The 20,901-nt window shown below is 41.6% G+C and overlaps 1 protein-coding gene across 9 annotated transcripts in view; it reads left to right on the top strand.

The window, feature by feature from the left end:
• Positions 1-20,901, top strand: part of MLLT3 (MLLT3 super elongation complex subunit) — a 358,426-nt gene that overhangs the window by 196,644 nt on the left and 140,881 nt on the right. For all 9 annotated transcript variants that reach the window (XM_040359609.1, XM_040359582.1, XM_040359585.1 and 6 more), the window contains exon 3: positions 18,676-18,758. In XM_040359609.1, coding sequence (XP_040215543.1) covers positions 18,676-18,758 — 83 coding nt within the window. The remainder of the gene's footprint in view (positions 1-18,675; positions 18,759-20,901) is intronic.

The raw sequence follows: 20,901 nt of genomic DNA on the forward strand, positions 1-20,901 counted from the left end.
GTAATGATGATGATGGTGGAGCTGATGATTTTGTAATGATGATGATGGTGGAGCTGATGATTTTGTAATGATGATGGCGGAGCTGATGATTTTGTAATGATGATGATGATGGTGGAGCTGATGATTTTGTAATGATGATGATGGTGGAGCTGATGATTTTGTAATGATGATGATGGCGGAGCTGTTGATTTTGTAATGATGATGATGGTGGAGCTGATGATTTTGTAATGATGATGATGATGATGATGATGATGATGATGATGATGATGATGATAATGGAGCTGATGATTTTGTAATGCTGATGATTTTGTAATGATGATGATGGTGGAGCTGATGATTTTGTAATGATGATGATGGTGGAGCTGATGATTTTGTAATGATGATGGCGGAGCTGATGATTTTGTAATGATGATGATGGTGGAGCTGATGATTTTGTAATGATGATGGCGGAGCTGATGATTTTGTAATGATGATGATGGTGGAGCTGATGATTTTGTAATGATGATGATGGTGGAGCTGATGATTTTGTAATGATGATGGCGGAGCTGATGATTTTGTAATGATGATGATGGTGGAGCTGATGATTTTGTAATGATGATGATGGCGGAGCTGATGATTTTGTAATGATGATGATGGCGGAGCTGATGATTTTGTAATGATGATGATGGTGGAGCTGATGATTTTGTAATGATGATGATGGCGGAGCTGATGATTTTGTAATGATGATGGCGGAGCTGATGATTTTGTAATGATGATGGCGGAGCTGATGATTTTGTAATGATGATGATGGTGGAGCTGATGATTTTGTAATGATGATGATGGCGGAGCTGATGATTTTGTAATGATGATGATGATGATGATGATGATGGAGCTGATGATTTTGTAATGCTGATGATTTTGTAATGATGATGATGATGATGATGATGGTGGAGCTGATGATTTTTTAATGATGATGATGGTGATGATGATGTAATGATGATTGGGGAGCTTGCATTGTTCTTGATCGGCTTGCAATTAATGATTGTGTGGGGGGGGGGGGTTGCAATGAGGGGCTTACAATGATGATGGCGAGGGGGGGCTTGCAATGAGGGGATGATGATGGTGAGGTGGGGGGGCTTGCAATGATCATGATCGGTTTGCAATTAATGATTGTGAGGGGGGGCTTATAATGATGAAGGGGGAGGGTTGCAATGATCATGAGTGGCTTGTAATGGTGAGGGGGGAGGGCTTGAAATGACGGTGGGGGGGGAGCTTTCAATGATGGTGAGGCGGGCACTGATTGGGCTGCGCTAGCGAGCATTGATGGTCAAAGAAAGTTAGTGCTGGTATATTTGTTTTGTAGCGGTGTGTGTGTGTATATATATATATATATATATATATATATATATATATATATAGGTATTTTACTAATAGCAATTTGGAATCCCTAGGAAAGAATGATGTCGAGAAAAAGAAAAATTGACTCGGAGTGTAGGATATTCAAAGAACAGTGGACTTCTGATTACTTTTTCATGCAGTACAAGGAAAGAGCTGTGTGTCTGATATGCCAGAATGCAGTGTCTGTGTTCAAAGAATATAATTTGCGTCGACACTATCAAACTCAACATAAAGATAAATATGATTGTTTGGTCGGAGACGTGAGAAAAGATAAAATATTAAAACTGAAAAATACATTGACAACTCAGCAAAATACTTTTGTGAAGCAGAAGCAGCTAAATATTTCATCCATGCGAGCAAGTTTTCAAGTTGCCAAGCTAATAGCGTGCACTGGCAGACCATTCGTGGAGGGAGAATTTGTTAAAGAATGCCTTCTTTCTGTTGCCAAAGAGATGTGTCCAGAGAAGGCCGATTTATTTAGTACAGTGAGTCTTTCAGGACCTACAATTACACGAAGGATTGAAGAAATGGGAGACAATTTGCATCTGCATTTGCAAAACTCTGCAAAAAATCTTTCCTATTTTTCATTGGCACTCGACGAAAGCAATGATGTTCGTGATTCTGCACAACTTCTAATTTTTATTCGTGGGACGAATGACTATTTCGAAGTCACAGAAGAGCTTGCTGCACTGCAAAGCATCAAAGGAACAACTACAGGAGAGGATATCTTTGAAAAGGTTTACCAAACTGTGAATGGTTTGGAGCTGGACTGGGCTAAACTAGCCAGTGTGACAACTGATGGTGCTCCTAGCATGGTGGGGTCTAAGAAAGGAGTAATTGCTCGCATTAATCAAGAGATGGACAAACGCAACCATTCTCATCCAATAGCCATACACTGCCTCATCCACCAACAAGCGCTGTGTAGTAAATCACTGAAGTGGGACTCTGTTATGAAAATTGTGGTATCTTGTGTTAACTTCATTAGAGCTCATGCACTAAACCACAGACAATTTCAGGAATTTCTGTCTGAGCTAAATGTTGCCTATGGAGATGTTCTGTACCACACAGAAGTCCGTTGGCTGAGTCGAGGGAGAGTTTTGAAACGTTTCTATGACTTACTTCCACAGATTACAGCTTTTCTGCTTTCAAAAAACAAAGAAGTACCAGAGCTCAATGATGCAGAATGGAAATGGCACCTTGCCTTTCTGACAGATGTAACGGAGCTACTCAACAGTTTCAATGTGCAACTTCAAGGAAAGGGGAAGCTCATATGTGATATGCAATCACATGTGAAAGCATTTGAAGTTAAATTAGGCCTCCTCATCAAACAAGTGAAGGAGGAAAACTTCTGCCATCTTCCCACAACTCAAAACCTGTTAGCGGAAAAACCAATGGTTGCATTCCCAAACAAAACATGTGTGGATTCACTGGAAAAGTTGCAAAAGGAGTTCCAATGTAGATTTAAAGATCTTCATCTCCATGAACAGGACATACAGCTTTTCCGTAACCCATTTTCTATTGACATTGAAAATGTGGCTACAATTTACCAAATGGAATTGGCTGAACTGCAGACTTGTGACTCTCTGAAAGACGCATTCAAGTCAAGCAGCCTTCCTAATTTCTATGCATCTCTCCCCTCTGAGACATATCCTAATCTCAGGAACCATGCACTTAAAATGGCAACTATCTTTGGCAGCACATATGTCTGTGAACAGACTTTTTCCAGAATGAAACATTTGAAATCTCCAACCAGATCTAGACTAACTGACGCACACTTGCATCACTTGTTACGACTAGCAGTGACAAATATGGAACCGGACATTGACCATCTCATTAGCCAAAAGCAGGCCCATAGTTCCCATTGAAATACTGTTAAGTTTGTTGGTTTAACTTTACTTGTTATTCATTTTAAATATTGTATTTGTTCCCATTCTGTTTTTTTCACTTCAAAATAACATATGTGCAGTGTGCATAGGAAATTGTTCATAGTTTTTTTATAGTCCGGCCCTCTAACGGTCTGAGGGACAGTGGACCGGCCCCCTGTTTAAAAAGTTTGAGGACCCCTGACCTAAAGAGTACAAAGGTGAACCGAGACCACTGGGAACAATAACTTCAAAAGATAACAGAAGATTATTATATTCAATTTAAAGGTGATTTCAGTTTTCCATAGGGAAATGGTGTAAAAACTTCACTTTGATCATCCCAGATCAAAACTGTATTGGGTTTTCCGGTTCATGTAATTTTTTTGGGTTCGCATTATTGCATGTGAATGAAATACTGTAACTAGATTTTGTATTTGAAGTGACATTGAGACAATGACACAACCGTGTATTTTAATGCATTATCTCTTGGGCTGTCTCCATGACAGGCCAGAAAACTTCACATAGTGGCCAGAGGGTTCTCTGCGGAGCTGTCATATATATCCAGCTTATGTTAAAGACCGTAATTGCCTTTGAGCACTAAGTAAACAGCCCTCACAGTACACACAAGGATTTCAGTCAGCTGGCCATTTTAGACTGAGTAATTTCTACTTTCCAGGTTTTCTCCTTTTATCATCCTTAGAAAAGCTTGAGTTAAAGTTGACACCCAATTCCCTCTTTTAGAAGTAGTAAAGTCAAACGATTATTTGTTTTGCCTATGCTGCGTATGTTAAAAATGCAAATAACGTACAATTGTTCTGAAACGCTCAATTTTTTTTTGAAAATAAAATAAATATATTTCGCTATAATAAATATCCCCCAAAATATATATATATATATATATATATATATATATATATATATATATATATATATATCTTTCTTAGTTTAGGACGATATGTATCCTTCTACATATTTATGGTAAGAAAAATTGCAATAAGCGTATATTGATGGGTTTGCGCAAAAGTTATAGCGTGTACAAAATAGGGGATAGATTTATGGCTTATTTATTATAAATTTTTATGTATTAGTAATGGCGGCGATCTGCGATTTTTATCGTGACTGCGATATAACGGCGGACACACTGTTTTGGGACCATTCACATTTATACAGCGATTGGTGAAAATGCACTGATTACTGTGTAAATGACACTGGCAGGGAAGGGGTTAAACACTAGGGGGCGATCAAGGGGTTAAGTATGTCCTAGGGAGTGATTCTCCCGATGACAGGGAGCAGTAGATTCCTGTCATGTTGCTAGGCAGAACAGGGAAATTACTTATGTACATAGGCATCTTCCTGTTCTGCCGCTCCGTGACACGATTGCCGGTCCCCGGTGGACAGAGTCCGTGGAACCCCTGGGCACGCTCGCGGAGTATGTGGCGGGCGCGTGCGCGCCCTGCTGGCAGCACGGTACGCCCACTATGCCGCAATTTTAAGGATGTACAGGTACGTACATTTGTGCAGCCGTGCCATTGTGCTGACGTACATCATTGTGTGCTGGTCGGCAAGCGGTTAATGGCATCCCAGTCTTTGTTCAATATTGAGTTTGCCCACCCTTTGCAGCTATAACTTCTTAAACTTTTTTGGGAAGGCTGTCCACAAGATTTAGGAATGTATGACCATTGTTCCAGAAGCTCATTTGTTATGTTGGGCGATAAGGCCTGGCTCGCAGTCATCGCTATAATTCATCCCAAAGGTGTTCTAGCGGGTTGAGGTCAGGCCAGTCAAGTTCCTCCACCCCAAACTCGTTAATCCATATCTTTGTCCATGTCTGACCTCACAAACGGACAAAACGATCCGCAGTCGCAACAGAGATATGTGAACTGGCTCCATAAAGAGCCATACAATCTCCTGTCATGCGAACTGGATGCGGGAATCCCATTCGCATAGGTGTGAACCCAGCCTAAGGACAGGCGTCCTAATACTTTTGACAATATAGTGTATATATGGAACTGATTTATAGATAAATGCATGTACCATTTGCATATAAACACAAACAACTACTACTTCTCAGATCAGTTTCTCCTGCATTTAAATAATGTGTTACCCCAACATTTCATATACCTGATATGTGTCTTTTGTACCATGTACTTGTGTTAAAAAGTATCCTTTTTTCTCTGCATAGCTTCCCTTGTGTGAAATCCCTGGTGATGCTGTCAGTCTATTTCAAACTGACCACACTTGGCATAGTAGAACATTCTTCTCAGCATTGTCACCTTTGGGCAACAGTGGCAAGGGGTTAAAGGTCAAGTTCACCTTTTCAGAAAATAATTCAAATTGAAACAGACACCTTACAAACTCCACCCCCTAGTCTTAATTCTGCTTGCCTCGGTGGCTGACGAGCTGTCAGTGCCCACTCAGCTGGTGTAGCGGTCTGGGGATTTGAAATCCCTTCTCGTCTCCTTCTTTCTGCTGGGCTTCCTGGATGTAGCAGAGTGATTGTTTAGCATTGGCACAGAGCTTGGAGGGGGGAGAAAAGCATGAATTTTAAATCCCTCAACCTCTACACTGTCTGGAGGGGTTGGTAGGGGGTGAGATGTGGGGGCGGGGTTGTAGGGTGTTAGTACACCGTTTCACCTTCTGTGGACCAAGAGCCGGTTCACACAGGGGCGACACGACTCTGACCGCGACTTTGCAAGGCAACTTGGACATGACTTGAGCGCGCACCACAGCGCGACTTGGGGCAATTTCAAGTCGCCTCCAGGACAGGAGGCTTTCTAGTGGCCAATAAAACAACAATCAGCTCTGTGGGAGGGAGGGGTTTGCCTGAGAAAACAATTTTCTCTTCCTGTATTGTTGCTTCAGTTAAAGTGGAAGTAAACCCATCGATTTGATAGTTTAAAAAAAATGTTAACATTCCCGGCATGCCGGAAATGCTAGCTGTCAAATTTGCTTGTGCTCTCAACCAAACTGTCAAATCATCCAATGGCTGGTTTCATGACTGATCACATGTGCAGCATCATGGCAGTTGCAGAATAAACAGAGGCAAAGATGGCAGCTTCCTTGGCTAAAAACGATAGTTGGGTTTACTTACACTTTAAGACAGGGGATCCGACTTGGAGGTGACTTCCATTGAAATCAATGGGTACAAGTTGCCTACAGGTCGCCTAGAAGTCGGATTGAAGTAGTACAGGAACCTTTTCTGGAGTCGGAGCGACTGCAGTAGTGTACATTTAAGCAGGCTCCATTCACTTACATTGATTTTCTCAACCGCGCGACTTGGGGCGACTTCAATTGTGTGATTCGTCTCTTGCCCTTTAAAATGTACTACTTCTTTTTATAAGTACAGTTATCCTCTCTGGAAGAAAAGGTACACTGTAATCCACATTTGCGCCTGTTACCTGTGATGTGATCCTGCCTCTGTTTTATGCACACATACAAGTCATTGTTTAGCACTGGTCTCGTCTACAGCTGGAATTCTCCATTCACCTGCAGTGAGTAAGCAGCAGTGTGGACTTTCTGCAGCTCCATGTGCAATTTTTTACTTTTGTTACTAACACCGCTAACTCCCTTTAATAGACAGATGTTCCCCTTTTAGCCTATAGTTTATCCTACAGGTGCTAGCTGACTCTGGGAGGTTTCCTAATGCACCCAAAGTGCACACTGTCCTTTTGTAACCTTCATTTAGGACCTCACACGTTCCCCCGCAGATGTGTGCGGGACGCAGAATGGGAAGCCATAATACAGGTTATTTAAAGGGCTGATGGCATGTTTGTTTTAATGGCTTGTAAGCCTTACCCTTTATCTGAAGAGGAGTGTCACAGCAGCTCCATTCTGCAGAACAATCGCATCCAGACTTGTTCGCATTTATCAGATAAGGGCTAATCTCAGTAAGTCCCATAAATACCAAGTTTTTCTGATACATGTTGGGATGTCTGCCAGTTCCCCGGTCTCTGATGAATAAAACAAAGACTTGTTGTGATAAGCATCTGATATATATAAAATAAGGGCAAGCTTTCTTCAAGGTAACGTGACCTTTTTTTTTGTTACTGTAGTTGCAGAGCAACTTCACTTTATCATTTGAAGTTCTATTATATGTAGTAAGTGCTGAGGATTGAACTGTGTTGTAGACAGATGAACATATTTCTCTGCATTTTGTTTATAGTACTGTATGAATTTGCTTAAGGGGGAGGGGAGGGGAATGGCAAATAAAAATAAATAATATACAGTGCCTTGCGAAAGTATTCGGCCCCCTTGAACTTTGCAAACCTTTTGCCACATTTCAGGCTTCAAACATAAAGCTATACATTTTTTGAAGAATCAACAAGTGGGACACAATCATGAAGTGGAACGAAATTTATTGGATATTTCAAACTTTTTTAACAAATAAAAAACTGAAAAATTGGGCGTGCGAAATTATTCAGCCCCCTTAAGTTAATACATTGTTGTGCCACCTTTTGCTGCGATTACAGCTGTAAGTCGCTTGGGGTATGTCTCTATCAGTTTCGCACATCGAGAGACTGAAATTTTTGCCTATTCCTCCTTGCAAAACAGCTCGAGCTCAGTGAGGTTGGATGGAGAGCGTTTGTGAACAGCAGTTTTCAGTTCTTTCCACAGATTCTCGATTGGATTCAGGTCTGGACTTTGACTTGGCCATTCTAACACCTGGATATGTTTATTTGTGAACCATTCCATTGTAGATTTTGCTTTATGTTTTGGATCATTGTCTTGTTGGAAGACAAATCTCCGTCCCAGTCTCAGGTCTTTTGCAGACTCCATCAGGTTTTCTTCCAGAATGGTCCTGTATTTGGCTCCATCCATCTTCCCATCAATTTTACCCATCTTCCCTGTCCCTGCTGAAGAAAAGCAGGCCAAAACCATGATGCTGCCACCACCATGTTTCACAGTGGGGATGGTGTGTTCAGGGTGATGAGCTTTGTTGCTTTTACGCCAAACATAACGTTTTGTATTGTTGCCAAAAAGTTTGATTTTGGTTTCATCTGACCAGAGCACCTTCTTCCACATGTTTGGTGTGTCTCCCAGGTGGCTTGTGGCAAACTTTAAACGACACTTTTTATGGAAACCTTTAAGAAATGGCTTTCTTCTTGCTACTCCCCCATAAAGGCCAGATTTGTGCAGTATACGACTGATTGTTGTCCTATGGACAGAGTCTCCCACCTCAGCTGTAGATCTCTGCAGTTCATCCAGAGTGATCATGGGCCTCTTGGCTGCATCTCTGATCAGTCTTCTCCTTGTATGAACTGAAAGTTTAGAGGGACGGCCAGGTCTTTGTAGATTTGCAGTGGTCTTATACTCCTTCCATTTCAATATTATCACTTGCACAGTGCTCCTTGGGATGTTTAAAGCTTTGGAAATCTTTTTGTATCCAAATCCGGCTTTAAACTTCTCCACAACAGTATCTCGGACCTGCCTGGTGTGTTCCTTGTTCTTCATGATGCTCTCTGCGCTTTAAACGGACCTCTGAGACTATCACAGTGCAGGTGCATTTATACAGAGACTTGATTACACACAGGTGGATTCTATTTATCATCATTAGTCATTTAGGTCAACATTGGATCATTCAGAGATCCTCACTGAACTTCTGGAGAGAGTTTGCTGCACTGAAAGTAAAGGGGCTGAATAATTTTGCACGCCCAATTTTTCAGTTTTTTATTTGTTAAAGTTTGAAATATCCAATAAATTTTGTTCCACTTTATGATTGTGTCCCACTTGTTGTTGATTCTTCAAAAAAAATTACAGTTTTATATCTTTATGTTTGAAGCCTGAAATGTGGCAAAAGGTCGCAAAGTTCAAGGGGGCCGAATGCTTTCGCAAGGCACTGTAGCTTATACAATTGCAATACAAGTTATTAAAGGGGTTGTAAAGGTTCGTTTTTTATTTTCTAAATGGGTTACTTTAAGCTAGTGCATCGTTGGTTCACTTACCTTTTCCATCGATTTCCCTTCTAAATGTTTTTTTTCTTTGTCTGAATTTTTCACTTCCTGTTTCTCCTCAGTAAGGTGTTCAGTAAGCTGTTCTAAATGACTTTCCACCACTCGGATGATGGGGGGAAGCTTACTGAGGAGAAACAGGAAGTGAGAATTTCAAACAAAGAAAAAAAACATTTAGAAGGGAAATTGAAGGAAAATGTAAGTGAACCAACAATGCACTAGCTTAAAGGAACCTATTTAGAAAATAAAAGATGAACCTTTACAACCCCTTTATTGTTATTAAAAATTACCTTTCCTTTTCAATCTGCAGCTCTGTAATTTTCGGTAATATGCAATGCTATTATGGCTACCAGAATGTGTTGTACAGAATGCCACCCAGAAACATCATTTCCTGCTTTATGGGTGTTTAGTTATTTTTATCTTTGTATAGTATGTACGTGCTGGTCACTTTATAAGGTACACCTTGTTAGCACCAGGTTTGAACCCCTTTTACCTTCAGAACTGCCTTAAATCTTCATGGCATAGATTCAATAATGTGTTTGAAACATTCCTCAGATTTTGGTCTATAGTGACATGATAGCGTCACACAGTTGCTGCAGATTTGTCCGGTGCACATCCATGATGTGAATCTCCCATGGGAAAGCAGACGATAAATAAATAAAGTTTACTTAAAGCGGTGGTTCCCCTAAAAATAAAATGTTGACATCGCATTTAGCAAATAAATTACAGTTAGAATCGGCTTGTTTTATTTAAAAAATACCTCCGTACGTATCGTTTCCATTATTCGGTCCCACCGCCACTTCCGGGTACGATGCAGGCGGTGGGCGTTCCTAATTGATTGACAGGCATCCGAACGACGCATCCATCGCGTCACGAGATGCCGAAAAAAGCCAAACGTCGGTGCGCATGCGCCATATAGAGCCGCACCGACGTTCGGCTTTTTTCGGCATCTCGGGACGCGATGGATGCGTCGTTCGGATGCCTGTCAATCAATTAGGAACGCCCACCGCCTGCATCGTACCCGGAAGTGGCGGTGGGACCGAATAATGGAAACGATACGTACGGAGGTATTTTTTAAATAAAACAAGCCGATTCTAACTGTAATTTATTTGCTAAATGCGATGTCAACATTTTATTTTTAGGGGAACCACCGCTTGAAAAAACCTTAGAATAAAATTAATTGACAGCAGACAACTTGTTGGATATTAAAGGCCGTGGATGTTTATTATTGGTTTTAATAAATAAATAAATAGCTATTGGGTAAACAATAAATTAAGATAATAATAAATATATATATAACTTTAGCAAGCCTAGCCACTACGACTCAGGCTGCAAAAATTACCCAACCAAACTTAAACAAAGCACTCATCAACAGCATAAGCATAATTCCTTTTTTTTATTTTTTTTTAACTTAATATAAGTTTATATTTTATAATAAATAAACAGTAGTCCCCCTTTGCAAGCCGCAAAGGTGGCCCAACCACATAACAGCCGCGACATAATAACAGGGGGGGGGGGTGGGGGAGAACACCACAGTTCTTATGTCCTCTGAAGCGATCTTTTCCCTGGGCCAGAGAGATGACCTAAATTTGACCTATATTTGACCTATATTTTGAGCGGGCTTTCACAGGTCACAGAGGGGTCACTGTACCTTATTCCCCTCATACCTGTGAGCCCGCCAAAAAACCTCCCTGATAGAGACAGGCTCCTAAAGGAACCTTTTAAACCATTCTCCCGCCACTTTCCCATAAGGAAATGGGGGGCTAGAGGCTGCCATTCCCCTTTTTCTTTCATTCCATCTCCCATTCCATCACATCCCAAAGATTCTCTATTGGATTAAATGTGACTCTGGAGGCCATTGGAGTACAGTGATCTTATTGTCATGTTCAAGAAACCAGTGGTGAGATGATTTGAGCTTTGTGACATGGTGCATTATCCTGCTGGAAGGAGCCTTTAGAAGATGGGTACACTGAAGTTATAAAGTGATGGACGCGGTCAGGAACAATACTCAGGCTGTGGTATTTAAACAATGCTCAATTGGTACTAAGGAGCCCAAAGCGTGCCAAGAAAATATCCCCCACACTATTACACTACCACCACCAGCCTGAACCGTTGATACAAGGCAGAATGGATCCATACTTTCATGTCGTTTACAGCAAATTCTGACCCCACCATCTGACTGTCGCGGCTGAAATCGAGACTCGCCAGACTAGCCAACTTTTTTACAATCTTCTATTGTCCAATTTTGGTGAGACTGTGCGAATTGTACGCTCAGTTTCCTGTTCGCTGACAGGAGTGGCACACAGTGTGGTCTTGTCCAACATAATAATATAGCAGTATACACTAAGAGAAACATTAAAATCATCTGTTGCCTGGCAAAACTGAGTTATGGGGCACATGATTTTAGAAAATCTTGTATAGTATTTTTTTTCTATTAAATAAGTCTCCTGTACTGGTATACAGCCTTTTGATATTTTTCCTATGGGTCTGGAATAGGAACATAGTGCTGGGTCAGATTATAAGAAAAGTGTTGGCTGGCCAGAACTTTAATAAATGCATAACAGTGCTGCACCATTTATGCACACCCTCACCAAATTTTATATAAATTGCTTATAGTACAGTGTATCATAAACTATTGCCATAAAAAAATAAACGTGTTTTCACCTTTTTTTAATTGTTACATATCTTGTACAGCCACTTGCTGTCTACATGCTGCACTCCAGCATTGGCTAAATGGCATTTCTCATGGCATGTTCGCTGATAGTGACAACATTGTGTTGAAGGGACCACTTGTAGTCTCCATGTAGAAGCCTGTATAACAATACTAGAGCCTGACTGGAAGATAGAAAATTGTCGCCTTTTTGAAAAAAATTCAATGTTTGGGTAGAGCTGGGCGATTTTATTTTATTTTTTTTCCCCTAAAAAAATCTGCGTTTTTTAAATTATTATTATTAAAAAACTAGAATTATGATTCAAATCTATTTTTTTTTATGGATACCACACCAGTCCTGAGGAGCTGCCGGCATGAGTTTTTAGGTGAGACCACGGCTTCGGCCTAGTCCGCGCTGTCCAGCCTTGCAGCCTTTTCCCAGGATCGCAACGGATTGACTTCTCCCCTGCACACCCCGGAGAAGCCACCAAGGCAGGAGGGACACAGGAGGGTCAGTTGTGAGGGTCCGCACCTGGTAGCAGGAGGACTCTAGCACCGGTCCTGAGGAGCTGCTGGCAGGATTTTTTTAGGCGAGGCCGCAGCTTCAGCCTAGCCTGCGACAGCCGGCCTTGCAGCCTTTTCCCAGGATCCCGGCAGATTAACTTCTCCCCTGCACACCCCGGAGAAGCCACCAAGGCAGGAGGGACACAACAGGGTCAATTGTGAGGGTCCGCACCCGGTAGCGGGAGGATTCTAGCGCCAGTCCTGAGGACCTGCGGGCAGGAGTTTTTAGGCGAGGCCGTGGCTTCAGCCTAGTTCGCGACGGCCGGCCTTACAGCCCTTTTCCGGGATCGTGGCTGACTGACTTCTCCCCTGCACACCCCAGAGAGTCTATCAAGACAGGAGGGACACAGGAGGGTCGTTTGTGAGGGTTTGCACCCGGTAATAGGAGGATTCTTGGCTCTGGTCCTGGGGGGGGGGGGGGGGAATTGAAAAAATAGATTTATTGAAAATACGAATCGATTTGACCTACCAACTCGATTTTTAAATCAAATCAATTTTTTTCTCAGCCCCATGTTTGGGGGGTTCAAAGTAATTTTCGAGCAACAAATACAGATTTTTACATGTACTGTATGTGAGAAGTGTCCGATAAAGATCTGGTCTTCAAGTGGTTGAAATGTGTGAACAAGTTCAAAATATTCTGTGCAAGTCAAAATCTGCATGGTTAGCCTGCATATATGGTGTGAATGAGGCTTTAGCGAGATGTATTAGTCATAAGTTGTACACTACTAGAGCATTTTTTGTTGTTTTGTAAATAATTACAAAACGCTGCACTAGAATATTATATAGTAGAATTGCATTCTATATCATTCTATATCTATCTATCGTTTGAGACTTTACATGCACAATCATTTTCTTGTAATTTCCCTTTTATGCGCCAAATATCGCACGGTTAAATTTGACGTGTCACTGTGACAGCAGTGTGGTTTGTTAACAGGAAATGTACTCTGAGCCCAGCATTGTTGTTCTCTCGGTTCACAGGGCTTACATGCTTACATGCACAGAGGAACAGTCTTTTCTTCAATGGCCAAGAGAAACCGAAGGTGCTTCCACATAACAGACATGCTCATTACATAATCTTTCTAATCTGTTGTTGGTTTCTGTGGAACTGTGTGGGTGAACGGTTTCAAAATGTGTGAATGATTTCTGGGTAACTGTAGAGTTACAAGAATGCTGTACAGGCAATGCGGCAAGGCCAATGGAGCCTCTGTTACCAAAGGCCAACAGTGGCTATATGCTGTTCTGGGGACCAGTAGTAAATCAAAAGAACCCCTATCTACATGCCAAATAAACATTAAACAGTGCATGCACTTAACAATTGTTGGTTGTCCCCAGAACAGAAATCAAGAGGAAATCTTCCAATGGGAACGTCATTTTTGATAACTCTCTAACAACCAGGGATTCCCTTATTTTGAAGGGATTTCCCTTCACTTCCAGATGCGACAGAAAGTGAGGGGAAATTTCTCATGGTTAAAAAAAATACTAATATATATAATATATATATATATAGTGTGTGTGTATATGTATATATATATATGTATATATATATATATATATATATGTGTATGTGTGTGTGTGTGTGTATATATATATATATATGTGTGTGTGTGTGTGTGTGTGTATATATATATATATATATATATATATATATATATATATATATATATATATATATATATATATATACTAACAATCAAGTCGATTTGATCCCTAGTAAAAAAGGCTTGATTTAAATCGAATCGACTTTAAATCATAATTTTTAAATAGCAACTGTCATCTCTGTCCCGCAGCAGAAGCTCCTGCTCTGACCCGCTGTTGACTCACCAACTGTCCTATTCACTTTAATGGGACGGCTGGTGATGTGACAGTGACACAACAAGGTGAGGGACGTGGCGGGAGCAGGTGAGTGGATGCCCGCTAACAGGCGCTGCCATGATGGATCTGAAATGACAGGTGCTCTTTAAATGTATGGACTCATGCTTGCTGGTAGTTAGAATCGTTTGCAAACAAACTGAAGGTTTCCTATTTAGAATAATAAGCTGTCAAAAATGTAAATATTTTAGCATACACAGCCTTAAAGGGGTTGTAAAGACAAAAATATTTTCCTCCTAAATTAAAGTCGGACAGTAGCTGATAAAGTAAAAAGTAATGTTTTGCTTTATAACTAGTTTGATACCTGTTGAAATGGAGCTGTTTTATTCACCTCCGTCACTCCTGAATCATTATTCTCACTGACTTCCTGGTTTGCGGTGCGCATTCATTCTTGCTACATCACGGCCTAATGGGAACTACAGTTCCCATTAGGCTTAGCCTCCATGCCTGTGAGGGATAAGAGAGCATCTTCACGCAGGGCTGTAGTCATAGGGAGGGGGTGAGCACATTCTACTTTCCACCATGCAAAACGGCTCAGATGCTGGTGGAAAGCAAGAAGAGGAGAGACAGGAAATGGCATTTTCAAACCTGGATTATTGTATTTTGGAGGTCAGAAGGAAAAACGAGGTAAGTGATATTTGAATGCTCTAGCTTACAGCAATCAATTGATCTAATAAAAAACGAACCTTTAGTGTTCCTTTATCTTAGATAGAAAATTTTCTTTCACGCTGAGGTAGTTTTCAGGCATTTTAGCGATAGAAATAGCGCCTTTAAAGTGCCTGAAAACTGCCTCCCATTCTCCGCAATGGGTGCTTTCACACCCCGGTGGTGCACTTGCGAGACGTTAGGAAAAGTCCTGCAAGCAGCATCTTTGGGGCAGTTTGGGAGTGCACTCCCAAACTGCCTCTGCCCATTGCAATAAATGGGTGCCTGAAAAGCGATTCAAAAGCGCCGCAACACGGGTGTTTTTGACCCCTTTTTGGGGTTTAAAGCGCCCTGCTAGCGACCAAAAAGCGCTGCTTAAACAGCGGGAAATCACAGATAAAACTAGCCAGCTTTACCTCAAATGCCCAGGCAGCCCCAGTGTGAAAGGGGTCTTAAAAAAATGTATTGATTTTTATCCTCCCAGCTTCCCTCCAATCCTCTCTGACACCTCTCTTCACTGAGCTGTGCAGTAATTTCAGCTCTCCAACCCTTATTTTCTGACGGCTCAGACAAGCTTTATAAATTCCAGATTTTGAACTGCTTTAGAGAAGAGAAGACTGTAGATTACAGTTTATGTGGGAGGATTTGTTTCATCCCTATGCATCACCTGAGGCCAGTCACTGCACTGGGTATATGTGAGGTGATTTTGGAAAATTACGTATAACTGGTCAGCTCTTTGGATGTACGAGTGAACCTTTTATCACAAGCTGATGGGTGCTACGAATTTTGTTTAGCCAGCTCCCGGCTTGAAAGTAATCAGCGGCAGCTCCATAACTGCTGATCACTTTCACAGAGCAGGCAGCTTGTGGTGCCCTTCTCTCCTCCCGTGGTTCCCGGGCTCTCCCGCTATTACATGAGCCCGGGAACACTGCCACTAAGGGGAGGGAGAGCGCTGTGATGTCACTTTTGGTTTCAGATGCACCTTTTCCTGGCCAGTGCAGCAAGGGGACACATCTATCCAAGCCAATCTGTGCTTGGTTAGATAGCGGGAAGGGCTGGAGAGACATTTGGGTCTATTAGACCCCTAATGTCTCCATAAAGAGTACCTGTCACCCGCCCAATGCTATCACATATGAGTTTATTAATCCCCTGTTATAGCAATCAAGTAAAAAAAATAATAGTAAAAAAAAAATATTAGAAGAATTAAAAAAACAAAAATGCCTTAACCCCTGTAAAATGATGAGCTGTAAAACGCTTTTAACTACTTGCCGACCTCTCTATAGCAGGCTGGCAGCTGTGCGCAGGATCACGTATATATACGTAATTCTGCATTTCTGCCTGTAGAGGGCGTGAGCACCCAGCCAGTGGGCCGATCTACATGTCCTGGGCACTAGATATCCTCCGGCACCCATCAATCTTCGGTAAACACAGAACAGTCACCTGCCTATGGAAATAAGGCAGATTGCTGTTCTGACGGGGGGGGGGGGGGGGTTACTGGATCTTCCCCTAGTAAAAGCAGCACATACAGAACACATAAACACTGACTAGGCACACAGTTGACCCTTTGATTGGCCTGCATATTTAACCCCTTCCCAGCCAGTGTCATTAGTACAGTGACAGTGCATATTTTTAGCAGTGATCACTGTATTAGTGTCACTGGTTCCCGCAAAATGTCAGTGTTTGATTGTGTGCCGCAAAACTGCAGCCCTGCTAAAAGTCACTGATCACCACCATTACAGTGGAACCTCGGATTACGAGCATAATCCGTTCCAGGAAAATGCTCGTAATCCAAAGTACTCGCATTTCAAAGCGAGTTTCCCCTTTGAAGTCAATGGAAACAAAAATAATTTGTTCCACATTGACTTCAATGGCCTGCAATACCGCATGCAGCCAGAGGTGGGGGGTGCCGGAGAGCCTCAGAAACGTCCGGAAAAGCCAGAGGACACCCTGGCTGACCTAGGCAAACCTCTGAGTATTTCCGTGTTATTACAAGCATTACCGAACAGCGCCGATCGGCTGCGATTGGCGCCGTTCGGCTCCGGCGCCCCCTAGTATGTAAATAAAATAAATAAAAATGCCATAAATATATCAAATCGTTTTTAGATGCTATAATGTTCACGTATTGGAGTTTGTTTTACCAAAAATATGTAGCAGAATACATATTGGCTTAAATTTTTTTTCTTAATTATTTTATTGAATATGTTTTATAGTAGAACGTAAAACACAACACCTTTTTTTTTTTTAATAGCTCAAAAAAAAAAAAAAAAGCAGAGGTCATCAAATACCACCAAAAAAACTAAATTTGTGGGAAAAAAGGACATACATTTTATTTGGGTACAGTGTTGCATGATCGCACAATTGTCAGTTAAAGTAACGCAGTGTTGTATGGCAAAAAGTGGCCTGTTTTTTTTGGCACCGTAGTTTTGGTAATTTCGTGGACGCACACAATTTTAAGACATGGCTGGTATTTATTTACTCAATGCAACCTCCATCTTTTATATTTTAAAGAGAAGGTAAACTTCCATCTTTAAATTGTACCCATAGGTAAGCCTATAATGAGGTATTCCTATTGCTAGTGTAAATATCTCCTAATATTGCACCTTTAAAAAGGAAGTAAACCCCTTCAGAGCCCTGTGCCGTGACCATCGGCTTCCGCGCAATGCATGCTTGGGATTGATGTCATTGCAACTCCGGCCAGTCACAGAGCTGGTGTCCGCGAACCCAAAAGCAAGACTGGTGAAGATGGAAGCTGTCTCCAGCAATGACATTGCATCGCTTTAAGCCTTTCTTTTCAGGTAAGTTTTACATAATGTGCTAGTATGTGATGCATACTAGCACATTATGCCTTTGCCTTGCAGGTAAGAGGGAAAGAAAAACAAAAAACGTGCAGCAGTTTACAACCGCTTTAACCAAAATTGGGTATATTGTATGTTTTTGCACTAACATTTATTTTATTATATTTTCTCTTGAAAATTTGCATTTAATAAACAGTTGTTCAAATATCATGTGACATAAAAAAAATTGCAATGATCACCTTTTTATTCTACAGGGCCTCTGCTTTCAGATATAATATAATGTTCTGGGTGTTTAAGTCATATTTACATGTACTGTATACTAAAAATAAAAAAAATAAAAATGCTCGGGAGCCGAACTGGATAAACCGCATGTGGGGCTGCCATTTTGAGCCTTTTGCTTCAGTCAAGTGTGTTGCTATGCTGTGGATACAGAATCAAGCTTGTACATTGAGTAGTTGGTGCTGTATTCCTGCTTTCATAACTCATTCACAATTAATATATTCAAAGCCAAAACAGGAAAGATTTCCATTTGCTCTTGTGTTTTATGTTTTTTTTTTTTTATGAACAGTGCCTTGCTTTTTTGTGCTCCCATTCAGAAAAGCTTCTCCAAATATAGTAGGGAGGGACTAAATGCCATATTTACATGTGTATGTGAACTTAGGACAGCACATGGCCTTTGCTGATCCAGTATACCCATCTATGGAGAGGTCTGTGTTGGTGCTTCTGGGTGTTCTGTGTCAGCACAGGCTAAAAGGCCAACGAGGGAGTGAGATGTTCCCTGGGCCACTGACTGACTGACTGACTGGGTGTCTGTACGCATCCCTTCATATGAACTGTTCAGTTAGTATTATATCTGTCAATGTTATGTGTAACTGAATATTAGAAATGTAACAAGTGTAGAACTATAAAACCCATTCAGTGTACAAGGTACATAAGCTCATTTTATTTTACATTTTGTATTTCAGTGTGTAAAGAACCACCATATAAAGTAGAAGAGTCTGGTTATGCTGGTTTCATTCTGCCCATAGAAGTCTACTTCAAAAATAAGGTACTTTATGACTGAAATTTGTGTAATAAGTATGAACAAATCGTAAAACCATCTTTCCAGTCTTTTGATATGTTTGCCTTAAGAGTTTGCATAAAGGTCTTTTTTTTTTTTATTTAGTCAGACAACAATCCTACTCACGGCAGGTACGTCGTAAAAACATGGCCGTTTTACATGCATATTTCAAATAAATATGTATAGCCTATACATATTTATTTGAAATATGCATGTAAAACGGCCACGTTTTTACGACAGTATAGGGTCCCCTAAGGCTAGCCATACATTATACAATTCTCTTGTACAACTTTCCTTCAGCTTTACCAAGTCCATATAATATGAGGTCAACCCTAAACACTTTCAATTGATGTGTAATCAGGCAGGCCCGTGCACTACATAGATGGGCTTTACTTCCTCTTTATTTCCCTGCAAAGGTAAAGCATAATGGGCTAGTATGCATCCCATAGTAGCCCATTATGTGTCACTTACCTGAAAACAAAGCCTGCAATGTCACCGCTGTCCCCACTAGCAGCAAGTGTCCGTCTTCACCCCTCTTCCCTCTGGGGTCGTGAACTCTGGCTCTGTGACTGGCCGGAGTCTCCGTTGTAGACATCAGCACACGTCTCTATTGTAAATATCTCCTAAACCATGTAGGTTTAGGAGATATTTATTGCACCTACAGGTAAGCCTTAATCTAGACTTACCTGTAGGGTAAAAGTGGTTGTACAGGGTGTACAACCACTTTAAAGGTAAATCTAAAGGAAATTGAATAAGAAAATGGTTTAATATATGGGGTTAAATGTTCCCTAGGAAGGTCTTTCCCACTGTGGGGGGTGTGCAATGACTGGGAGTAGAGAGAGATCGCTGTTCCTGATCACTAGGAACGGATGATCTCTCTCTACATCCCTGACAGAACGGAGATCTGTTTACATTGACAGACCCCTATTCTTGCTCTCTGAGGAGCGATCGGGTGTCCCCGGCAGACATCATGGCTGCCAGCCACTCGCATCGGCCTTGGCAGCGTGCGCGTCCCCCCCATAGCCCTTAGGCTTCATTTCCATGGACGTTTTTACAGCCACTTTCTTTAGCCTTTTTTACAGCTTAAAAACGCCTGTCCATGTGTTTTTTTTTTTTTTTTTAGCTGGAGCTCAAAAACGCAGCGGTGGCGTTTTTGAGCATTTTTTAACGTCTGGCGTTTTTACAGCTCTACTCTGGAGCTTCAGAACGCATTGGTCCTGTTTTTTTTTTGCAGCTTAAAAACGGCTCGGCCATCTACAGCTCAAAAACGTCATGGTGGGCATGAGGCCATAGACTAACATGGAGAGCCGTTTTTAAGCTGCAAAAAACGCTCAGAAAAGTGGCTGTAAAAACGTCCAAAAACGTCCATGGAAATGAAGCCTTGAAGCAGCCGCTGTACAGCTACGGCGCTTCGCACAGGAGAGCCAACCTGCCGTCGTAGAATGACGGTGGCTGGTCAGCAACTACCGTATTTATCAGCATATAACACGCACAGGCATATAATGCCTTTAATTTTAAGAGGGAAGTTTCAGGAAAAAATCATATTTTAAAATAAAGAACTTTGAAGCTAAATAAGGGTCAGTGCCCATCAATGCAGCCTGATCAATGCCCATCTGCAGCCTCAAAATTGCCCATCAATGCAGCTTGATCAATGCCCATTTTCAGCCTCTCCATTGCCATGAATGCAGCCTGATCAATGCCCATCTCAGGGAGGGGGGTGGGATGAGCGTAATTAGATTACATACAGCAAGGATTTCCTGCCTGCTCGCCTCCTGGACCGGCTTCTATGATGGACAGAACACTGGTCCAATGCTGGCCCAGGAGACGGGACTTCCTATTACAGAGGCCACTGAGTAAACAGGAGATTCTCGCTGTATGTAATTTGACGACGCTCGTCCCGCCCTGTTCTCTCCAAGGCAGCCCAAATTGCAGTATCTGCGTCTACCACGCACACACTATTTGCAACCAATTTGCAGGGTGAAAAAGTGAGTGTTATACACCAATAAATACAGTAGTTAAAGTGGTAGTAGGGTCGGACACACCATAAAAACACACTCCAGATCCTTCCCGGGTGCGCTTCTGCATGCAAGTTTTTAACACGTTTTTTATGCAATCCAGTTGCTTTTTTCCC

This window comes from Rana temporaria, chromosome 1, assembly GCF_905171775.1.
Source record: "Rana temporaria chromosome 1, aRanTem1.1, whole genome shotgun sequence".
Taxonomy (NCBI): Eukaryota; Metazoa; Chordata; class Amphibia; order Anura; family Ranidae; genus Rana; species Rana temporaria.